The 18,275-nt window shown below is 39.2% G+C and overlaps 1 protein-coding gene across 1 annotated transcript; it reads right to left on the reverse strand.

The window, feature by feature from the left end:
• Positions 1-6,876: 6,876 nt before the first annotated feature.
• On the reverse strand, positions 6,877-7,383 carry LOC119819597 (60S ribosomal protein L23a-like). The gene has a single exon (XM_038337862.1). It carries the CDS (start codon positions 7,361-7,363, stop codon positions 6,893-6,895), a length of 471 nt encoding a protein of 156 aa, XP_038193790.1. The 5' UTR covers positions 7,364-7,383; the 3' UTR covers positions 6,877-6,892.
• Positions 7,384-18,275: the final 10,892 nt, after the last annotated feature.

The raw sequence follows: 18,275 nt of genomic DNA on the forward strand, positions 1-18,275 counted from the left end.
AGCAAGTGTTCCTTTCTCCTCCACAAACATGTCAACATTTTTGGCAGTTATTCTGTGATCTTATCCTCTTATATTCAAAGGTAAGTGTAGCTACCGCACCCCCACGCCCCATCAAAGAAGCTTCTCTCTACAGAAAACAGAAACCACTAGAGAAAATCACAAGTGGACACAGTGCAGAAATCAACAGATTGTGAGGAGACCAGGCCCAGTCTATAACACAGCTCCTGCATCTATGGCTCAGAGAGCATCGTGTAATAGGGACGATTGGAAATAATGTAAGAGCCAGAATACCAGGCAGTCTGCTGCGAAACAGTCTTTCCTAGAAATGCCTACACAAACAATAGTAGTAACGATGGCACATTAATGTGGAAGGCTTTCGTGCTGTGTCACTTGTAAGTAAAGAACTACAGGCAACCAGTGACTGCTGGGAAGTGAGGAATTGGCCTCGCCCAGGGATGAGCCATGCAGAGTTATCAGTCCTGAAACAAACAACAGCAGACTCAGCAAGTGGTAATTTTGTATATTTGTGCACACACATAACAAATACAAGCCAAGAGAAAGAGGCTGTCAATTTGAGTGCGGTATGGGAAGGGTACTAGCGAAGGGAGCTGAGGGTGGCTGGATGGAGGGACGAGAGGAGAAATGATGTAATTCCACTTTTCCACTTCTTTTAATTATTAAAAATCGATTCTTCTCTCATATAATAATCCAGACCACACTTTTGTCTTCCTTCACTCTTCCAGGTCCCCTCTCCCCCTGAATGCACTCCCCCTTCCTTCAAAAAATAGCAGATTTTCATTGCCGTTGTCCTTGGTTTCTCAGTCCTCCTCCACCGTCAGCCACATTGAACTCTACAGCATGGATGGGCTCACTGTGAGCCTTGTCAGTTTGGTTGCTCACCTTCCTGGACTTAGGGGGAGCTGGGAGGACCTTGGACTTAAGGTAGTGAAGGGAACTCTGATGGCTCTTTGTCTTGGAGAGGGGTGGAGAAGGGGGTATGGGTGGAAGGGAGGGGAGGGAAGGGGGAGGAGGAGGGAAGGAGATGGAAATCTTTAATAAAAAAAATAAATATGTATACAAACCAAAACAAAAAAATAGCAGATTTTCAAGAGACAATAACCAAAAACAGTGAAACAAGATATAGTAAGACAAGTCAAGAGCCCTCACACTGAGGCTGGAAAAGACTATGTGACAAGGGAATCATATTATTTCATATTTACCTAAAATTATACACAATATGTACAAATGTATGTGTGGGGTGTGTGTGTGTGTGTGTGTGTGTGTGTGTGTGTGTGTGTGTGTGTGTGATCTTAAAGAGGAAGTGAAACCACTTGCGCTGACAATGGTTCCCACAAGATCCATACACTGGCAAAACCCAGTACCAGACCTAAGACACTCTTTTCAAAAGGTTGGTTAGGATAGTCCATTGAATACCCCAAACAATATAGATTAACAGTAGTATAGTCCTTGGTTGCATCTCAGGAGCTGAAGGTAAGCTCCTGCTGCTGAGGTCATGGCACACTTAGTGCAGAAGACTTGGATGACTCAAGTTGAATTTAACCTGAAAACCTCTTTCCTGTAGCTTAGATTCCATGGTTGCAGAAATGTTTATGAAGCTGCCAAAGGAGGGGAGCAATTAAACTTTTCTACCTAGCTGCAGCTCCATGAACCAAGACAATTACCCATTATGGCAAGATATGCATGAAATTATAATAGTGGCACTCACACGTTAGTAGCAACCACTAGCTGTCTAATTGGATTGAAAGCCCACTCAACAGGAAGGCAATCATACCTGGCATTGAAAGATTTCTGGTGCTGAGATCATAGGCATTACAAAAGAGTTTTCTACTGCCACTTTGCTAGAGAAGCAAAATTGCTACTTTATAAATGCTTTGAATTCTTTTAATTACATTTTTGCAATTTTTTCCAACCTTTTCTTTAATATTACACAATGATTGTAATTGTTAAAGCAAATCAAGTGTAGTAACTAACGTCATCTTTGTTTTTTAAGCATCTTGGCATAACAAATGCTATCATCTGACAGAGATTAAAAATTTCTTCCTGGATTTGATATTCCTTCATGATGAACTGGCTATTTGTTACTTCACCACGAGCAATGGAATTGAAGATGAGGGTCATTTGAATGCCTAAAAACAAATCTTTAAAGTATACATTTTTTCTTTAGTAGAAATCAATAAATATAATGAGACCAGAGTTGCCAATTTATCAGGTTGAAAATTCTAAATTGCTCGGCTTACCACAGAAATCCTAATACACACTCCCTATTTATTTACCAAGATGGAATGGACAGATTGTATAGGCAACTAAATTATGTTTGAAGAATGAAATGCTTGCCTCTGGGAAGAACCAGTTAAATTTAGTGCCACTAGAGTGATAAAACCAGGAATTGTACTGTAATCTAACAAATGTGTTGTGAACTGTATTTGAACATTTTTATCTGTGTGATTGTTTCTCCTTAACTATGAACTATGAATATAGGTATAGGTCTTTAGAATGCTGCCGAGATGTATATTGTTTTAGGAACGTGAAAGTGGCAGGCTCTCCCCATAGACTCCATAGCATTGCTAGCCACATGTAGTTAACTAGGTTTATAGTACCACGCATGACTTCTCTCCTATTGAGTGTGCCTTAAGTCCAAGTAGACAATGAAATGTCTGTCAGCTCCTCAAAGATATACTGTTTGGTGCCCATGCCCAGTTGATACATGTACAACACAATCCTACATATAAGCCTTAGGGAACATCACAGAAGAAGGGACAGAAAGATTGTAAGTGCCAGGGGACCAGGATGTCTGTTGTAAGATAGTGTTGACATCACAACATGGATGGGGGAAATCTCACAAGGTTCTAGCCATAGATCAAAAGTGATTAGTCATTACTGACTGATAAGGAAGACTCAGTCATTTCTGGGGATAATTCCCCTGATAGGTTGTCAAATCCCAACTGTATATGAACTCAACAGTGTGTGTGTGTGTGTGTGTGTGTGTGTGTAGAGGTTGTGAATTTGAGAGGATATGGATGGGGATGCTGAAAGAGTTAGGGAGAGGATACTGAGATGGAACTACTATAGTTACAGTACTTACATAAGAAATTCTCAAAAATATTGAGTTACGTAATTCTGATGGTGTAATTTTGACTGTCTACGTGGTTGGGTAGATGATCAGTAGTTGCCCTCACAAACTGTGTGCAAGGGCATTATCAGGATCAGGTTCACTAAGAAGGGAAGACTTACTATGGGTTTGACTGTGCTACTTCATAAACCTGGGAACTGAGTGAACCAAAAAGAGGAAAAGAGAAACCCAGCCAGGTCTGTGTTCACTTTGTGCGGTGTGGCTGACCTGATGTTAGCCACTCATCATCTTCCTTGCCCCATTGCATCAAAACCACAGGGATGCTACAATATAGTCATCATCAATTTATGCTGTACAGTAGCATAGCTGTAACTAAATGCGTTTGCAGCTCACAGCATCTTTTGACTTACAATGGGCTATTGCACTAGTGTGCTACTACAGGTAGACGGGCATGTTTGCTTAGAGCTTCTCATGCATGCAAATGAATGAATCAATACACAGAATTTCATATCGCCTCCTCTGTTGGGTTATCACACTCAGGACCACCATTTGCTTATCCCAGTCACCCCCACATTAGCTATTTTGTAATTATGAATGCTCCTCGTGCCAAGAACCCACTAAAATTATTCAACTTAGTTAGTCCTAACCTTGCTTCTGCTTCCCAGGCCTTTCTGGACCCTGGTTGTTCTTGCTCACATTTTCTCTGCTCTGTGTACCTCCTGTAGCCTTTTCTGCCATGCCATCACAGTATGAAGTGTTTCTTCTGATCTGTAAAAATAATAAATGATTTTTTTACTAACGTTGGCTTTGACAGGTGTAAATAATGATGAACTTGTTAAAAATTGACAGGTATATGCAGAGGACAAAGTTTAGACCCCTATAGGTTCCCTGATCTCTACATATATGCTATGGCTGAGTAACTTGGTGTTCTTGATTCCTAACAGTAGGGTGCAGTCATTAATCTTTTTCCCCCTACTGGGTTGTCTCATATAAGTTATGATTTGATAGTATGCCTTTGGTTTTATAGTACCATATTAAATTGTGTTTGGTTGGTGTCTCTTTTCTGAGAGGAGGTGGAAAAAGGATGGATCTGGAGGAGAGAGGATATGTGTGTGTGTGTGTGTGTGTATGTGTGTGTGTGTATGTGTGTGTGTGTATGTGTGTGTGTGTGTGTGTGTGGCAGGGAAGGGCTGGTGGGAGGGGAGGGAGAGGAAACTATGATGGGATGTAATATATGAGCAAAGAATAAAAAATTAAAACCTACTCAAATCTCAAAAAAATAAAAGACCAGAAACAGAAAAAGAAAATTGATAAGTTCAGCTTGCATTTTCAGTCCCTACTGTTCTACTGGAATCGTTGTAAATGCTCTATTCATATTTCTGTCTTTTCACTTCTCTGTCTAACCATTCATCTTGAATGAATGGGTGAAAGCATAAAATATGATAATTTGATGTCAATTTAGGAGTATATTTAATACATTGCCATGATGTGCTTCCTACACTTCATTTTGGTTATTGAAGAATTTTCCAAAAGATAACTTATTTGACAGTATACCTTTTAAAATTTATTCTCAATTATATATTTCCAACAGTTAATTTTACTTGTAAGAAAAAAATGTCCTTGTTTCATAGTAGCTTATTTTCTTTTCTGTAGTTTGATCACTTCATTTTTTGACAAAACATTTGGTTGAGAATAAAATGTATTCCATGCTGACATATCATTCCAAGTACCGCTTGCTATGATTATGCCTAAATATAATTAAATAGAGCTTCAACTCTCTTGCGAGATGACATAGTTGTGGGTGATTTACATGTGAGACTATTCTAGGAGATGACAAGAGGCAAGGACAGTCTATTTTGGATGGTTGAGCTGGCAACACTCACTTCTCTGCTGGTCACACCTGCCATATGTTGGCTCCTTTTTTCTTCCAACTGTTTTCCTCCCTACGAATGACATAAAGGCAGGAGACATCACTTCCCACTTCTGGATCTGAGAAGTGTTAGTATTTGCATACCAAGCACTTTGCTATTTGCTGAAGGATCTTAATGTGTGTTTTGATCTCAGTGTCTTTTCTTGGGGTAGTTGAAATGTGCATCAATAAAACCACTTTCTCCCAGTGCCAAAAAGCAAACTCTCCCCCCACCCAAATCTATCACTGAGTTCTCCAGCTCTTAAGAATAATTGGCATAGGTCAAGAGGGAGATTGGGTTCTTTGGAAAACAAAATAAGAGTTTCAAGACTATACTGTAAAGAAAAATATGAATTCTGCAGGATGTACTAACACATTGCATTTATGTGTACTGGGCCATTTTTAGAATGGAGCAAAGCAGACAGAAATACAGAGGTTTATTACAATAGCTTTTGTCACTGGCCATGTTTTTAAATTTAAACATTGCCAATGTTTAAATTTTCCCCAAACTATAAATGAGCACTTTAGATGTAGACTGAGATAATTCATAGGCTCCTTAAAAGAATTTTCATTGATCTTTTTCAGTAAAACTTTCACTTTCCCATTTGGCTTTTTATTTTTTTTCTCATTTTTTTTATTAAAAATTTCCATCTCCTCCCCTCCTCCTCCCCCTTCCCTCCCCTTCCTACCACCCATACCCCTACTCCACCCCTCTCCAAGATAAAGAGCCATCAGGGTTCCCTTCACTATGTTAAGTCCAAGGTCCTCCCAGCTCCCCCTAAGTCCAGGAAGGTGAGCAACCAAACTGACAAGGCTCACAGTGAGCCCGTCCATGCTGTAGAGTTCATGCTCATTGCCGTTGTCCTTGGTTTCTCAGTCCTCCTCCACCGTCAGCCACATTCAGAGAGTCCGGTTTGGTCCCCTGTTCCAGGAAGATGCCCCCAGCTAGGTCCTTGGGCAGCTGAGGAGAGGGTGCCAGAAATATCCAGATCTTATTGCCATACTCATGAATATCTTGCATATCAACATAGAACCTTCACCTGGCATTGGATGAAGAAAATGACAGAGCCCCACATAGGAGCACCGGACTGAGCTCCCAAGGTCCTGATGAGAAGCAAAAGGAGGGAGATCATGAGCAAGGAGGTCAAGACCGTGAGGAGTGCGATTACCCATTGAGACGGTGGGACAGATCTAACGGGAGACCACCAAATCCAGTTGGAATGGGACTGATGGAATAGGGGACCATTTGGCTTTTTAAAAAATTTCTTCTGCTCACTTCATATGAGTAAATATTTTCAAACTCTTTAAAGTCTTAGTACTTGTAAATAATCAAAGGAAACCACTGGAAGCCAAAATGACTTACAAAGCACAAGTCACATGTCACTTACAGTGTTAAATTTTTGAATACTGATATCAAGAGCCGCTAAATCAACTGGGTATTTTGAGCCTTCCTACAAAAGGAGTGTATCAAGGGAACTTCACATTTATTGCTGTTCCTATTGGTGTTTTAGAACCATGCCTTCAGGTGAAATACGTCCATCATCTCAGATAACAATCAGTAACAATCCATAGTGGGATTAATTATCTTGGAATTTTACAAAAATGCCTATGAGATTCCAGGTATGAGTTGACATGTCTCGGTTTCCAAATAATTTGTCATCTAAAAGAAAGACAGACTAGAAAAAAAGTATAAAATGAGGAAAAGGGTGTTCTAAAAGCAAAGTAGTTATTACTCCCAGAAAATGTACATGTAGTGTGTTTTGAATGTATTGATTCTAGCTTCAATCTTTTGCCATCTAAAGGGAGCTGTTTGAAATATGTATTTACCTTACCAATCTTTTTTTTTTTATGTTGAAAAAGTGTATATTTAGAATTAGCCAGCAGGACTCAGTTTAGATGATTCCAATTTTGTTGGCAACATCCAGAGCATCATAATCAGGAGCCAACCGGCCATACGCCTTCTTCTCTCCGTCGGGCCTTATGAGGGTGTTGACTTTGGCCACATCGATGTCGTAGAGTTTCTTCACAGCCTGTTTGATCTGGTGCTTGTTGGCCTTGACGTCCACAATGAACACAAGTGTGTTGTTGTCTTCTATCTTCTTCATGGCTGACTCGGTGGTCAGGGGGAATTTGATGATGGCATAGTGGTCAAGCTTGTTCCTCCTGGGCGCGCTCTTCCGGGGGTATTTAGGCTGCCTTCGTAGCCGCAGGGTCTTGGGCCGCCGAAAGGTGGGCGATGTGCGAATCTTCTTCTTTTTGTGGCTGTGGACGCCTTTCAGCACTGCCTTCTTGGCTTTCAAGGCCTTCGCTTTAGCTTCCGCTTTGGGAGGGGCAGGAGCTTCCTTCTTCGCTTTCGGCGCCATCTTGACGAAAAGGGTTGCCTACTCTCCTTACCTTACCAATCTTAACAGGATTTTGTTGATAATAGTAAGAAAGATGAAAGGAATTAAATTCAAAAGATGAAATGTGAACTATATATGAGAGACTGGAACATAGCAAAATTTAACAAGTACATGGTTAGTAATCAGTTCTTTGCCTAAAATAATCTCACTGTTATAGACTAGTCTACCTTCTCCTTTTATTAGATCATTTTCCAGGAGATCTATATTATCTGTACTTTGCTTTACTACATTTCCATCTTTGAAAAGACAATACACTCAGCTTATTAAACCTGTTTTCCAGAATTTCTTGAAACATACTTGGCCATGTTGACTAAGTTCCAATGTTGTGGGATTCTCCTCTGTATGCTGTATGCTGTGAATACCATTGGTTAATAAAGAAACTGCTTTGGGCCTGTGCAGGGAATAGAGGTAGGCGGGGAAAACTAAACTGAATGCTGGGAGAAAGGTGGCAGAGTCAGGGAGAAGCCATGGAGCTGCCGGTGGAGACAGACATGATAGATTCTTGCCAGTTGGCCATGAGCCTCATGGAAAAATATAAAATAATGGAGATGGGTTAATTTAATATGTAAGACTTAGCCAAAAAGAAGTTAGAGCTAGTAGGTCAAGCAATGATTTAAATAATATAGTTTTTGTGTGATTATTTTGGGGCTGAGCAGCCGGGAACCAACAAGTGGCCTCTCACACCATTTCTAGATAATGAGAGCTCAAGAGAACCAGTTTACACTGGTCCCTTTCTATTTGATATTGGCTGGATTTCATATTTAATGGCTGACCAGTGTCCTCGTTGGCCTTTGTGCATTAACAAGTAATCCAGGTATTATAAATCACGTAAAGATAAGCAGAAATATCTAAAAAGCTATGATTCTTGAATATGAAATATTCTTTCATAGGTTCATGTACTAAATACTTGGTCTCTAGTTACCAGTGCTGTTTTGTGACATTCTGGAAGTTTTGGAGAGGCCTCGCTAGAGGAAACAGGTCATCATCTTTTCCTTAAATTTTCTTGTTCTGTACTTGGGTGTGGCTGTTCCCACCTGTATCACTAGCTCTATGAAAGCTGATTCAACAGGATCCAGAAGAGTTCTAACCCATTCCAAGATATATAATGCAATCCTGTCCCAAAAAACCAAAAATGGCTTAAAATGCTTGTCTTTTACATTCAAGATGTAAGAGTAGATACCTTGTTCATCATGTGACCTTGATTATTTGCTCAGTCACCTCTCTCCCTCTGTTTACTCACATGCAATGGAAACATAGATGAGCAGTACATAAAGTACACAGTATAGCATCTGACACAGAGAATGTTCAGCACGTATTGTATGTAGGCTCATCATAATATTCAGTAAATCAGAAAAAAAGAACTGCTGAGTAACTGTAGCCAAAATTCTTTATGGACATCCATAATCTGTTGGTTTACATCTTCCAGGGATAATTTCCTAATATGAAAATATTAGAAAATGGAATTAAGGAAAAAAGAACATCAAAATTTTCATTTAACTTTCTGTTTTTGGAAAGGCAGAGAAATGGACTGAGTTTCCATTTAAATGTTTCTTCATTTTTTCTTTCTCCCACAGACACCTTTTCAGATTGCTTTATATAAGCATTGAAGAAAAACTGTTTTGGATCATGATGTAGAAAGACAGAAGATGTAGAAAATACAGAAACAATAATTTATAAATTAAGAAATTAGAAAATTTAAATGTTTAAGTTGAGTTGTTTGCAGAAATCTTGACATTTAGAAATAGGCACAGAGTAGAGGAAGTCATTTTTAATTTCAGTATTTCTCTTAGAATAATGATCTCAATATTTTCTTCCACTCTCTGGATCAGACCTAACCTTTCTGGAATGTCATGGTTTGTGAGCACTGCCTTACAACCCTCTATAGTTCATGGCCTCAGCATCTGGGGATCATGTGGGTTTGTTTCTGAGAATAAGTTCCTGCCTGGATGAAAGCTGTGCAGTAATATAGTGCCTTTCCTACCACAGCTGAAGGCTTAAACATCAATACTACTTCTTAAGACAAAAATCAGAAATTATGTCATTGTGATTTCTAGAAAGGTCACTTATAATTTATATTAAATAAAGAAAAATGTTCTCTGAAAATAGGGTATTGACCTACTTTTAGTACATGTATCTAATAGGATGATGGGTTTGTTAGCTAGATGTATGTTTACTGTTCACCTACCCTGGGGCCTTTCTCAATGATCTAAATAGCTAAAGAGATTTTAATCAAGACTTTTCCAGGCAGAACTCTTGGCGTTGTGACTAGAAAAACACCTAAAACTTCTTTTTAAAAGTTGGTTCGTTTTTTTTTTAACTTTCACTGTAGCAGTCAACCTTGCTTTTAATATGCAGTCGTTATTGTTTATTCCTTAAATCAACACCCCCAAACCTCAAATTTCTTAACAGTTTTTACCAGGGTGTAGAAAACAGAAACCAATTATAAAGTGAAAGAAATTATTCTATTCAAGAGGTTTGACCCTAAAAGTATGCTCATTTGAAGGAGGAAATATCCACTTTGATCTAGATTTTCCTCATTTTTAATGGGTATTCCTTACATCAAAAGGGAAAAAAAATAAGGCCCCAAGGTAAAATCCTTATATTCAGTCTCAAATCTGATTGTGAGTCTTGGTATTTGTTCCCAGTCTGTTCTCATCTACTTTAGGAGACTACTTCTCTGATGATGGGTAAGCAAGACGCTGTGAAGAATGAGGACTGCAGTTAGGACAGAAGCCAGTTATGGAGAAGTACTAGCTCTTGCTGCCAAGGTACTTTAGCATTAAGAGTTGAGGATCCTGGCACCCTAAGCTCACAGTTGTAACATTAGCTGTCAGGTTCTGGGCCACTTTCTTAAGAATGTAGCGGGATTACATAGAATTACGGCTCCTCACACTGGGACTCCAGAGATGCTGATGTCAGGAGAGTTACACTTTGCCTTATTGCAATCCTTATCCTTATAGATCAAAGAATGCTTAGCCAATGATAACATATTGCAATTTTCTAAATTTTCAGCGATTTCAGCCTGCTACATGAATGAAGAGAGTTCCAGAATCTTCTGTTTACTGTTATTTCCCACCCACAACTATAATACTTTTATTCATTGGTCTCAATTCTAAGCTAAATTTATATGTGAAACCTAGTAACAAAAGATCACCGACATTTATGTTGACTGCCTGCTGAGATTTCCAACAGTGAGCAGAGTCATAGAAAGAATATTAACATAATCAGAAATGTATTACTTATAATAGCAACAATACCAAGATCATCAGATTAATTCAGGATATCTTTAGTGGAATTGTCATGAAAGATAGGAAAGGAATTCCAGATTCCCAAGTAGCCTGGATTGGAAAATGATCTCTAGTGTGCCGTGAGTCTATCTCATTTAGTGATATTAGCATTTATAACTTCTGAAAACAGAAAATAAGATCCCATCCTTACCATGTTGAAGCTACATTTCTACGTGTGAGCATACAGATATTAATTTAAGTGCATTTTTTCATTTGAATCACCTTTGAATCTACAAATAATGTGAACACCCAAAAAATGTATGAGTAAGTTTGAAAGCATATGGTAAAATCAACAAAAAGGAATTTGAAAGGTGTGTGTGTGTGTGTGTGTGTGTGTGTGTGTGTGTGTGTTGTATATGTGTGAGGGAGGGGTGCATGATGAGTAAGTTTGAATCATATGATAAAATCAACAAAAAGCAATTTGAAAGGTGTGTGTATGTATGTATGTGTGTGTGTGTATGTTGTAAACGTGTGAGGGAGGGGTGCATGAACATGCTTGCTGAGGCCAGAGGAAGGTGCTGATTGTCTTTATTGCCCTGCACCTTACTCCCTTAAGATGTTGTTTCTTGTTGAAACTGCATCTCACCGTTTGACTAGGCTGACTGACTAGTGAATCCTTAGGATCAAGCAGCTTTCATCCTTAGACTGAGGTAATGGAAGCGCATGATCATTCTTGGCTTGTACGTATGCGCTGTGGATCTGAAGCTCATGCCTGAGTGACTATAGCTCTTAGTCACTGATCCATTTCATCTAAGGGAGCTACGTTCTAATTTCATACATTGCTCTCCCATACCCACAGCAAGACTCTAGGCTGAAAAGAATTTCTTGGAAATATTAGGCATCAAATAATGCCCCAAGGAATGATTATCATAAATGATAATTCCTTTGGGTTAGTTTTGAAAAATTGTTGTGATGGGTAAGATGGTGATACCTGATAAATACAAATGCAAAATATTAACAAAGTTATATGTATGTGTTTAAAAATTTTCTACTTTAATATATTAAGGAAATCTGGTAGCTTTCCACTAAGGACAAATTAAGGTGTGTTATAGGAAACAGAATTTTAGTGCCACTTAATTTCTTCTACAGAGTAAATGGCAGGATAAGTTTCTGTGCAGTGTGGACCTAGTGAGTAAATGATGTAATGGAAATGGGGCAGAATATGGACTGCGGTTATTATTGCATGTCATGGAGGTTGAGTGTAATGTGGGGATGTCTTGTCAATGAGGCTTTCATAGTGATGAAGTTGGGTGTGCAATGGAGCTGTCATGGCAATCAGGATAAGTGTGTACTGGGATTTTTGTTTGTCATTCCCAAACAAATTTTTGTGGACCACCTGTGGGTGGACAAAGCATTTTTTTCAGTAAATTGAAAAGCCTAGATCTATGCTTTAACATGAAGGATGATCATTGTCAGTTATGACAGCATGGCCATTTGGTTCGCACATCTCTCTTCAGTATATATTTCCAGTTTGTCAGCAATGGTGACTGGTCAGGATAAGAGGGAACAAATCTCACTGTGTTCAAGTGACTTGAGATTCTCCTGAGTTTGAAGTTAATTGATTAAAATATTTTACCCTTATATTTTGATTGGGAGCCTAGACTTAATGACTGAGCCATCTATCTCTTCATGGCTACAGATGCTCAATCATACCACAAGGACACTTACTCAACTTTGCTGATAGCAGATTTATTTGTAATAGCCAGAACCTGGAAACAACCTAGATGCCCCTCAACTAAGGAATGGATAAAAAAAAAATGTGGTACATTTGTACAATGGAGTATTACTCAACTATTGAAAACAAGGACATCAGGAAATTTGAAGGTAAATGGATAAAACTAGAAAAAAAATTATCCTGAGTGAGGTAACCCAAACTGAGAAAAGCAGGCATGGTACATAGTCACTCATAAGTGGATATTAGCTGTAAGATAAAGGATAGCTATGCTGTATCCCACAGACCCAGAGAAACTAGATAACAATGAAGGTTCATGGAGGACCAACTGCATCTCCCGAGAAAGGGGAAATAGAAGAGATTTTGTGAGTGGACTGAGGGCAGGTGGGATGGGAAATTGAGGTGGGGGTGGGTTCCAATGGGAAGAGTACTGCCAGCGACTACTGGAAAGGAGTGGGGGTACAATCAGGTAAAATCATGGTGCAAGGGAATCTCCCAGGAATTTTCAAAGATGAGTCCAGCTAAGACTCCAAGTAATGATATGAGCCTGAACTGACTATCTCCTTTCAACAGGTCAGTGCCTTACCCAGTTGTCCTCAGGGACGTTTCATCCAGCAACTGATGGAAAAAGACACAGACCCATGGCCATACGTTAGGCAGAGTTCCAGGAATCCTGAAGAAGACGGGGAGAAAGGATTTTAGGAGCCAGAGGGGTCAAGGGCATCACAAGAAAACTTAGAATCAACTAACCTGTGTTCACAGGGGCTCACAGAGACTGAACCAACAACCAGGAAGTCAGCATGGGACTGAACTAGGCACTCTGCATATATGTTATATAGCTTGGTCCTCTTGTGAGACTCCTCACAGTGGTAATGGGGGCTATCTCTGACTCTTTTACTGGCTTTTAGGACCCTACTCTGCACACTGAGTCACCTTGTTCAGCTTTAATACATGGGGAATTGCTTAGTCTTATTGATATGCTGCATTTTGTTGATACTCATGGAAGACCTGTTCTTTCCTAAACAGAAAGAGAGGAGGGTAGATGAACAGATTGGGGAATGGGGACAGAGAGGGGGTTCAGGATGAGGGTCTAGGAGGAGAGGAGTGAAAGATATTCAGCAGATCAACTCTGGCAGGTCCCCTGGTGGGTGGGAGACCGTGTCAGGTGGGAGACAGACAGATACACCATGCAGAGAGAGCTGGAGTATAGAGTTAATGAATTAGTGGGTATTGGGAACAGGATAAGAGTAAGGGGGTTGTCGGGCAGCGGTGGCCCATGCCTTTAGTCCCAGTACTCAGAAGGCAGAGGCAGATTGATCTCTGAGTTTGAGGCCAACCTGGTCTACAAGAGCTAGTTCCAGGACAGGCTCCAAAGCTACAGAGAAACCCTGTCTAGAAAAACCAAAACCAAAACCAAAAAAAAAGTGGAAGTCCATCTACTCCTTTCTCCCCTCTTCCTCTTCCTGTCTACCACGGGTGTCTCTCTCTCTTTGCTCTGTCTTTGGCTTTTTGCCTCTCTTGGCCTCTCTGTCTCTCTCTGTCTTTTTCTCTCTCTCTGTTTCTCTGTCTCTGCCTTCCCATGAGACTGCTCTGTACTCCCCCTGTTGGCTAACTTCTCCTCCAGTAAAATCCGCAGGTAAACTCTGTCAATATGGTGTGTTTTCCCTCACCCACCTTGGTTTTGGAATCACCTGCCAAAGTCAATCTTGCCATTTTAAAGCACCTTTTCTCCTCCCTCCTCTTTGTCTTCTCTGTTCTTGATCCTCTCCTTTTCCTGATCTCTTTTCCCAGCTCTACCCTTTCCCTTTCTCCTATTCCCTTTTCCTATCCCTCTCTTCTTTATTCCCTGTTGGTTCTGTTTCCCTGGAGAACCTTGACAAGAAGGCTTGCAATCATATGAGATCTTTTCTGTGGATGTATACATATAAAGAATGAGGATATATATATATAAATTTCAGATCATCTGGCCACAGCAATTTTCAGAGTGTATTGATCCTTAGGGCAACATGGTAATGGAATGATTTCCTGCACTCTGAATTTCTAGGTCATGGGCGCTTTTCTGCCAGGCAACCTGAGATTATCCCAACACTCTTATCTTTAACTCACTTATAAACAGTGACTGTAGAGTGTCAGTGGCATGTCTCAAGATCACATAGGAGGTGCACATTATTGGAAATAAGCAATCAGGAGAATTAGGAATTCCCTTGAGCACTGATGGTGGAATAGAATGTTTCTCTTTTCTCTTACCACCTGATGCACACTTTTTTAATGACAACAAACCGAACTTCTGGATGGAGAAAGAATTATAGCTCTGATGTGGTTGCAAAAATATAAAAATCGTGATGTTCGTATGAATCATTGATATTATTTTCCTCAGGACAGATTCTCTGGTGATTTTGTAATTATTTCCAAGACCACGCCTGAGAGGTGGCCACCCCACTTCTGTTGGAACACGGCTATGATGCACCCTGTGCTTTGCAACCTTCTGTATCATTCGCTCACCAAACATTTATTATCAAGCCTGGATAACAACTCAAGACTCCAAAGAATCAGGATATAAAAAGAAACACAGTGATAAAACAGCTATTCGTACAGAGTCAACCACTACCTAAAATATCCATATGCTCAAATATGTATGTCACGACAGAGTATCCCTGATGAATGCTTTAAGCATACTGATTCTTTTTAGGCAGTGAACTTAGGCATGAAGGTAAATGCTAGCGTGGAATTTGAAACAAGATGGACTTAAATTACTAGTGGTAACCCTGCAGGAATGTCTTAATTCTCCAGACTACCGGATCCATATAATCGCCATTTCTACCTCATGAGGTGAGGATGAAAGAACTAATCAAAGAATGCATGAAAATACCACATCACACCCAAAATAAAATTAGTGATTTATGCATGATTATTAGTTTGTGAGTGAATTATATTTTTCAAGAGTTTTAAATAGAAATGCACATTTATTAATGTTTATTCTATGTAGTATATGAAAGTATATTATGTATATAATACAATCAAAATAAAGATAATATTTATACTGCCCTCCAAAGAATCTGAGATTTCATCAGATATTTTTATCCTAAATTGAAAATGGAGCACTATGCCAAACATGATAGCCCATACATTTAATTCAAGGACTTTGGAGTCAGAGACAGGTGAATCTCTGTGAGTTCAAGGCCAGCCTGTTCTACATAGTGAATTCTAGGACAGCCAGGGCTATATATAGAGATACTCTCTCAAAAACAACACCAAAAAAAAAGAGAGACAGAAAAACAAAATGAAGCATAGCGGATTTGGCTTCCTGGGAGACCTTAATGAGCATATTGAAACATATTTGAAGCTCATTCATTTACCATAATTACTTTATAATAGAAAAAAATGATAACGTCCACAAATGAGATTTTAGAACAGAGATTTCCTGCATGCCAATCAATATAACAAACAGCGTTCAATGTCTCTGGGCTGTGATGAGGTACTGAAAGTCATTTTTCCCCAGAAACAGAATAACATTTCCGTAAACATGCCTCCCCGGGTAGAACTTTTTGCCAAAATATTACAGTTACATATATGCAGCATGATCATAATACAGAGCTTTGAAATGGACTGGTGTTAAATTTAACATTAAACAATTCCTACCTATACTTTCAACAATAGACACAACATTGGCTCGTTAATCTTTTACTGGAGACTATACTCCCTATCTAATATTAATTAGATCCTGCCAGATTCAAAGCAACAATCGTCTATATTTTGCATTTTAGTTGTTTGATTTATCCTCCAGAAAAAGGACCCCTGATTCTGTGCTTTGTTCTGTCACTCATAACTCTACGTGCATTCATATAAAAATCTATTCATTCAAATAAATATGCAATCAATAATTTCAGCTGTTTATATATCCAAAGATCCGTTGTGTGCACGTGTATGTGTGTGTGTGTGTGTGTGTGTGTGTGTGTGTGTGTGTGTGCGCGCGCGCGTGTGTGTGTGATACTGAAAAGTGGAGAACTTCCTTAGGTAGCAATGCTCACTGGGTTACAAAAACAGCAGAAGAACTTCTTATACTCATTTCCATGTATAATAAGATTCTGGGTTCTTTTTCCCAAGAGGAGAAGAAAACCAGATTAAAGAGCTAAGACAAAATCAGATCCCTAAATTCTCTTTGAGCCTATTTTACCTTCAGTTCAGAAGTACTAATATCTGTTTAATATCCAGGGAGTGACTCATAAGACAACTGCAAGAAATATTTAACTACTCGTTTATTTGATCACTCAGCAAATAGCTATAAGTGGTTTGTGGGGTACTCATTTTGCCAGGCACTTGACATGCAGCTATATGTAAGGGATACATGAGATCATCTTTTCTGAAGTGAAAACCAGTGAAAGGCAGAAATTAAGCTAAGAGATAAAGACATAGGCATAAAGCTTTTGATTAACAAAAGACTACATATATGAAAGCGGCTCTGCAAGATTGCAATAGGCATTTCAATGACCTGGTACCATGTTACCACTTTGCAATGAAATCTATTAACATGTGCTTGTGGATGACATTGGTGTGATGACCTACTGTGCTGCCAGCCATTAAAGTATGACATTATATTATGTGTAGTGCATAATAACTTAACATTAATAACCCACTGTGTTAGGGGCTTTTGTATTTACCATAATATGAGCTTTATTGTTATTTGGAGTGTACTCTGTTTATAGGAAAGGCATTACCGAACACTGCGACATGTTTTGTCAGCAGTAATCTCACTCATCTCATGCATATGGGCTTCTTGTTCACACCAGTTTCTCCTGTGCTTTATTTAATCTTGGATTGTGTTGCTCGGAATGACTGCTAAGTGTACAAAATTCCCCTACTATCATTTCAGTAGAAGACAACACCACATGATTGATCTTAATATTATATAGAAAATGATCAATGAAGCCAAGGATAGAGATTCAGTTATGATTGCTATTTTTTTTTCCATTGGCCAGGTGTGTTCCATTCTACTGTAGCTTTGAACTCGTAATATTTTGGCAGCAATGAAATTGTCTAATAATGTCTCAGATTATAACTCTGTTTTTAAACTGTACTTGAGAATGTATGTATTTGGTAAACATTTGAGTGAACTAAAGAAGATACTTGGATAGAGCTAACACACATTACTTACAAAGACTTGGGAAACAAAAACAGGCCCAAGAATCATAGGAGGAGAAGGGCAGAATGGAAGTCAGTGTGTGATGTGGGTGTCCTTCTCTATATGTGTTGCTTTTTTGGTTAATGAATAAAGCTGCTTTGGCCTATGGCAAGGCAGAATATAGCCAGACTGGAAGAGATATATAGAGTAGGTAGACTCAAGAACACACCATGTAGCTGCTGAAGGAGAAAGACACCAGAACCTTATCCAGTAAACCACAGCCTTGTGGCCATACATAGACTAATAGAAATGGGTTCATTTAGATGTAAGAGCTAGCTAGGAATACACCTGACTCATCAGCCAAGCAGTGTTGTAATTAATATAGCTTCTGCGTGATTATTCGGTTCTGGATGGCAGGAAAACTAATGAATACAAGAGTGTGTTTGTGTGTGTGTGTGTGTGTGTGTGTGTGTGTGTGTGTGTGTTTGTATGTGTCTGTGTGCATGCATGGTCATGCACACATGTACATGCATACACACACATAGAAGGGACATAAAGGAGAAACAAGACAAATTCTGAGTGTATGTTTGGAGCTGAAAGGAAAAATTACTGTCCTCTAATATATATTAGAATTTATTTCCTTAAACATCTTCACATTTGTTTGTTTCTTGGTTCACAATAAAATGGTAGACAAGCAGTGATATTTTTGCTAAATATGTTGACTTAAAGGGAATGAGATCTTCCCATCTTGAAGCTCAGTGTCATTGGTCCATCTCGAGATATTTCCCTGAGGCC

This window comes from Arvicola amphibius, chromosome 7 (genome assembly GCF_903992535.2).
Source record: "Arvicola amphibius chromosome 7, mArvAmp1.2, whole genome shotgun sequence".
In the NCBI taxonomy this organism is placed as follows: domain Eukaryota; kingdom Metazoa; phylum Chordata; class Mammalia; order Rodentia; family Cricetidae; genus Arvicola; species Arvicola amphibius.

Bases quoted from the DNA above. Each gene is read 5' to 3' on its own strand.
- LOC119819597 (XM_038337862.1), bottom strand. From the start codon at position 7,363: ATGGCGCCGAAAGCGAAGAAGGAAGCTCCTGCCCCTCCCAAAGCGGAA.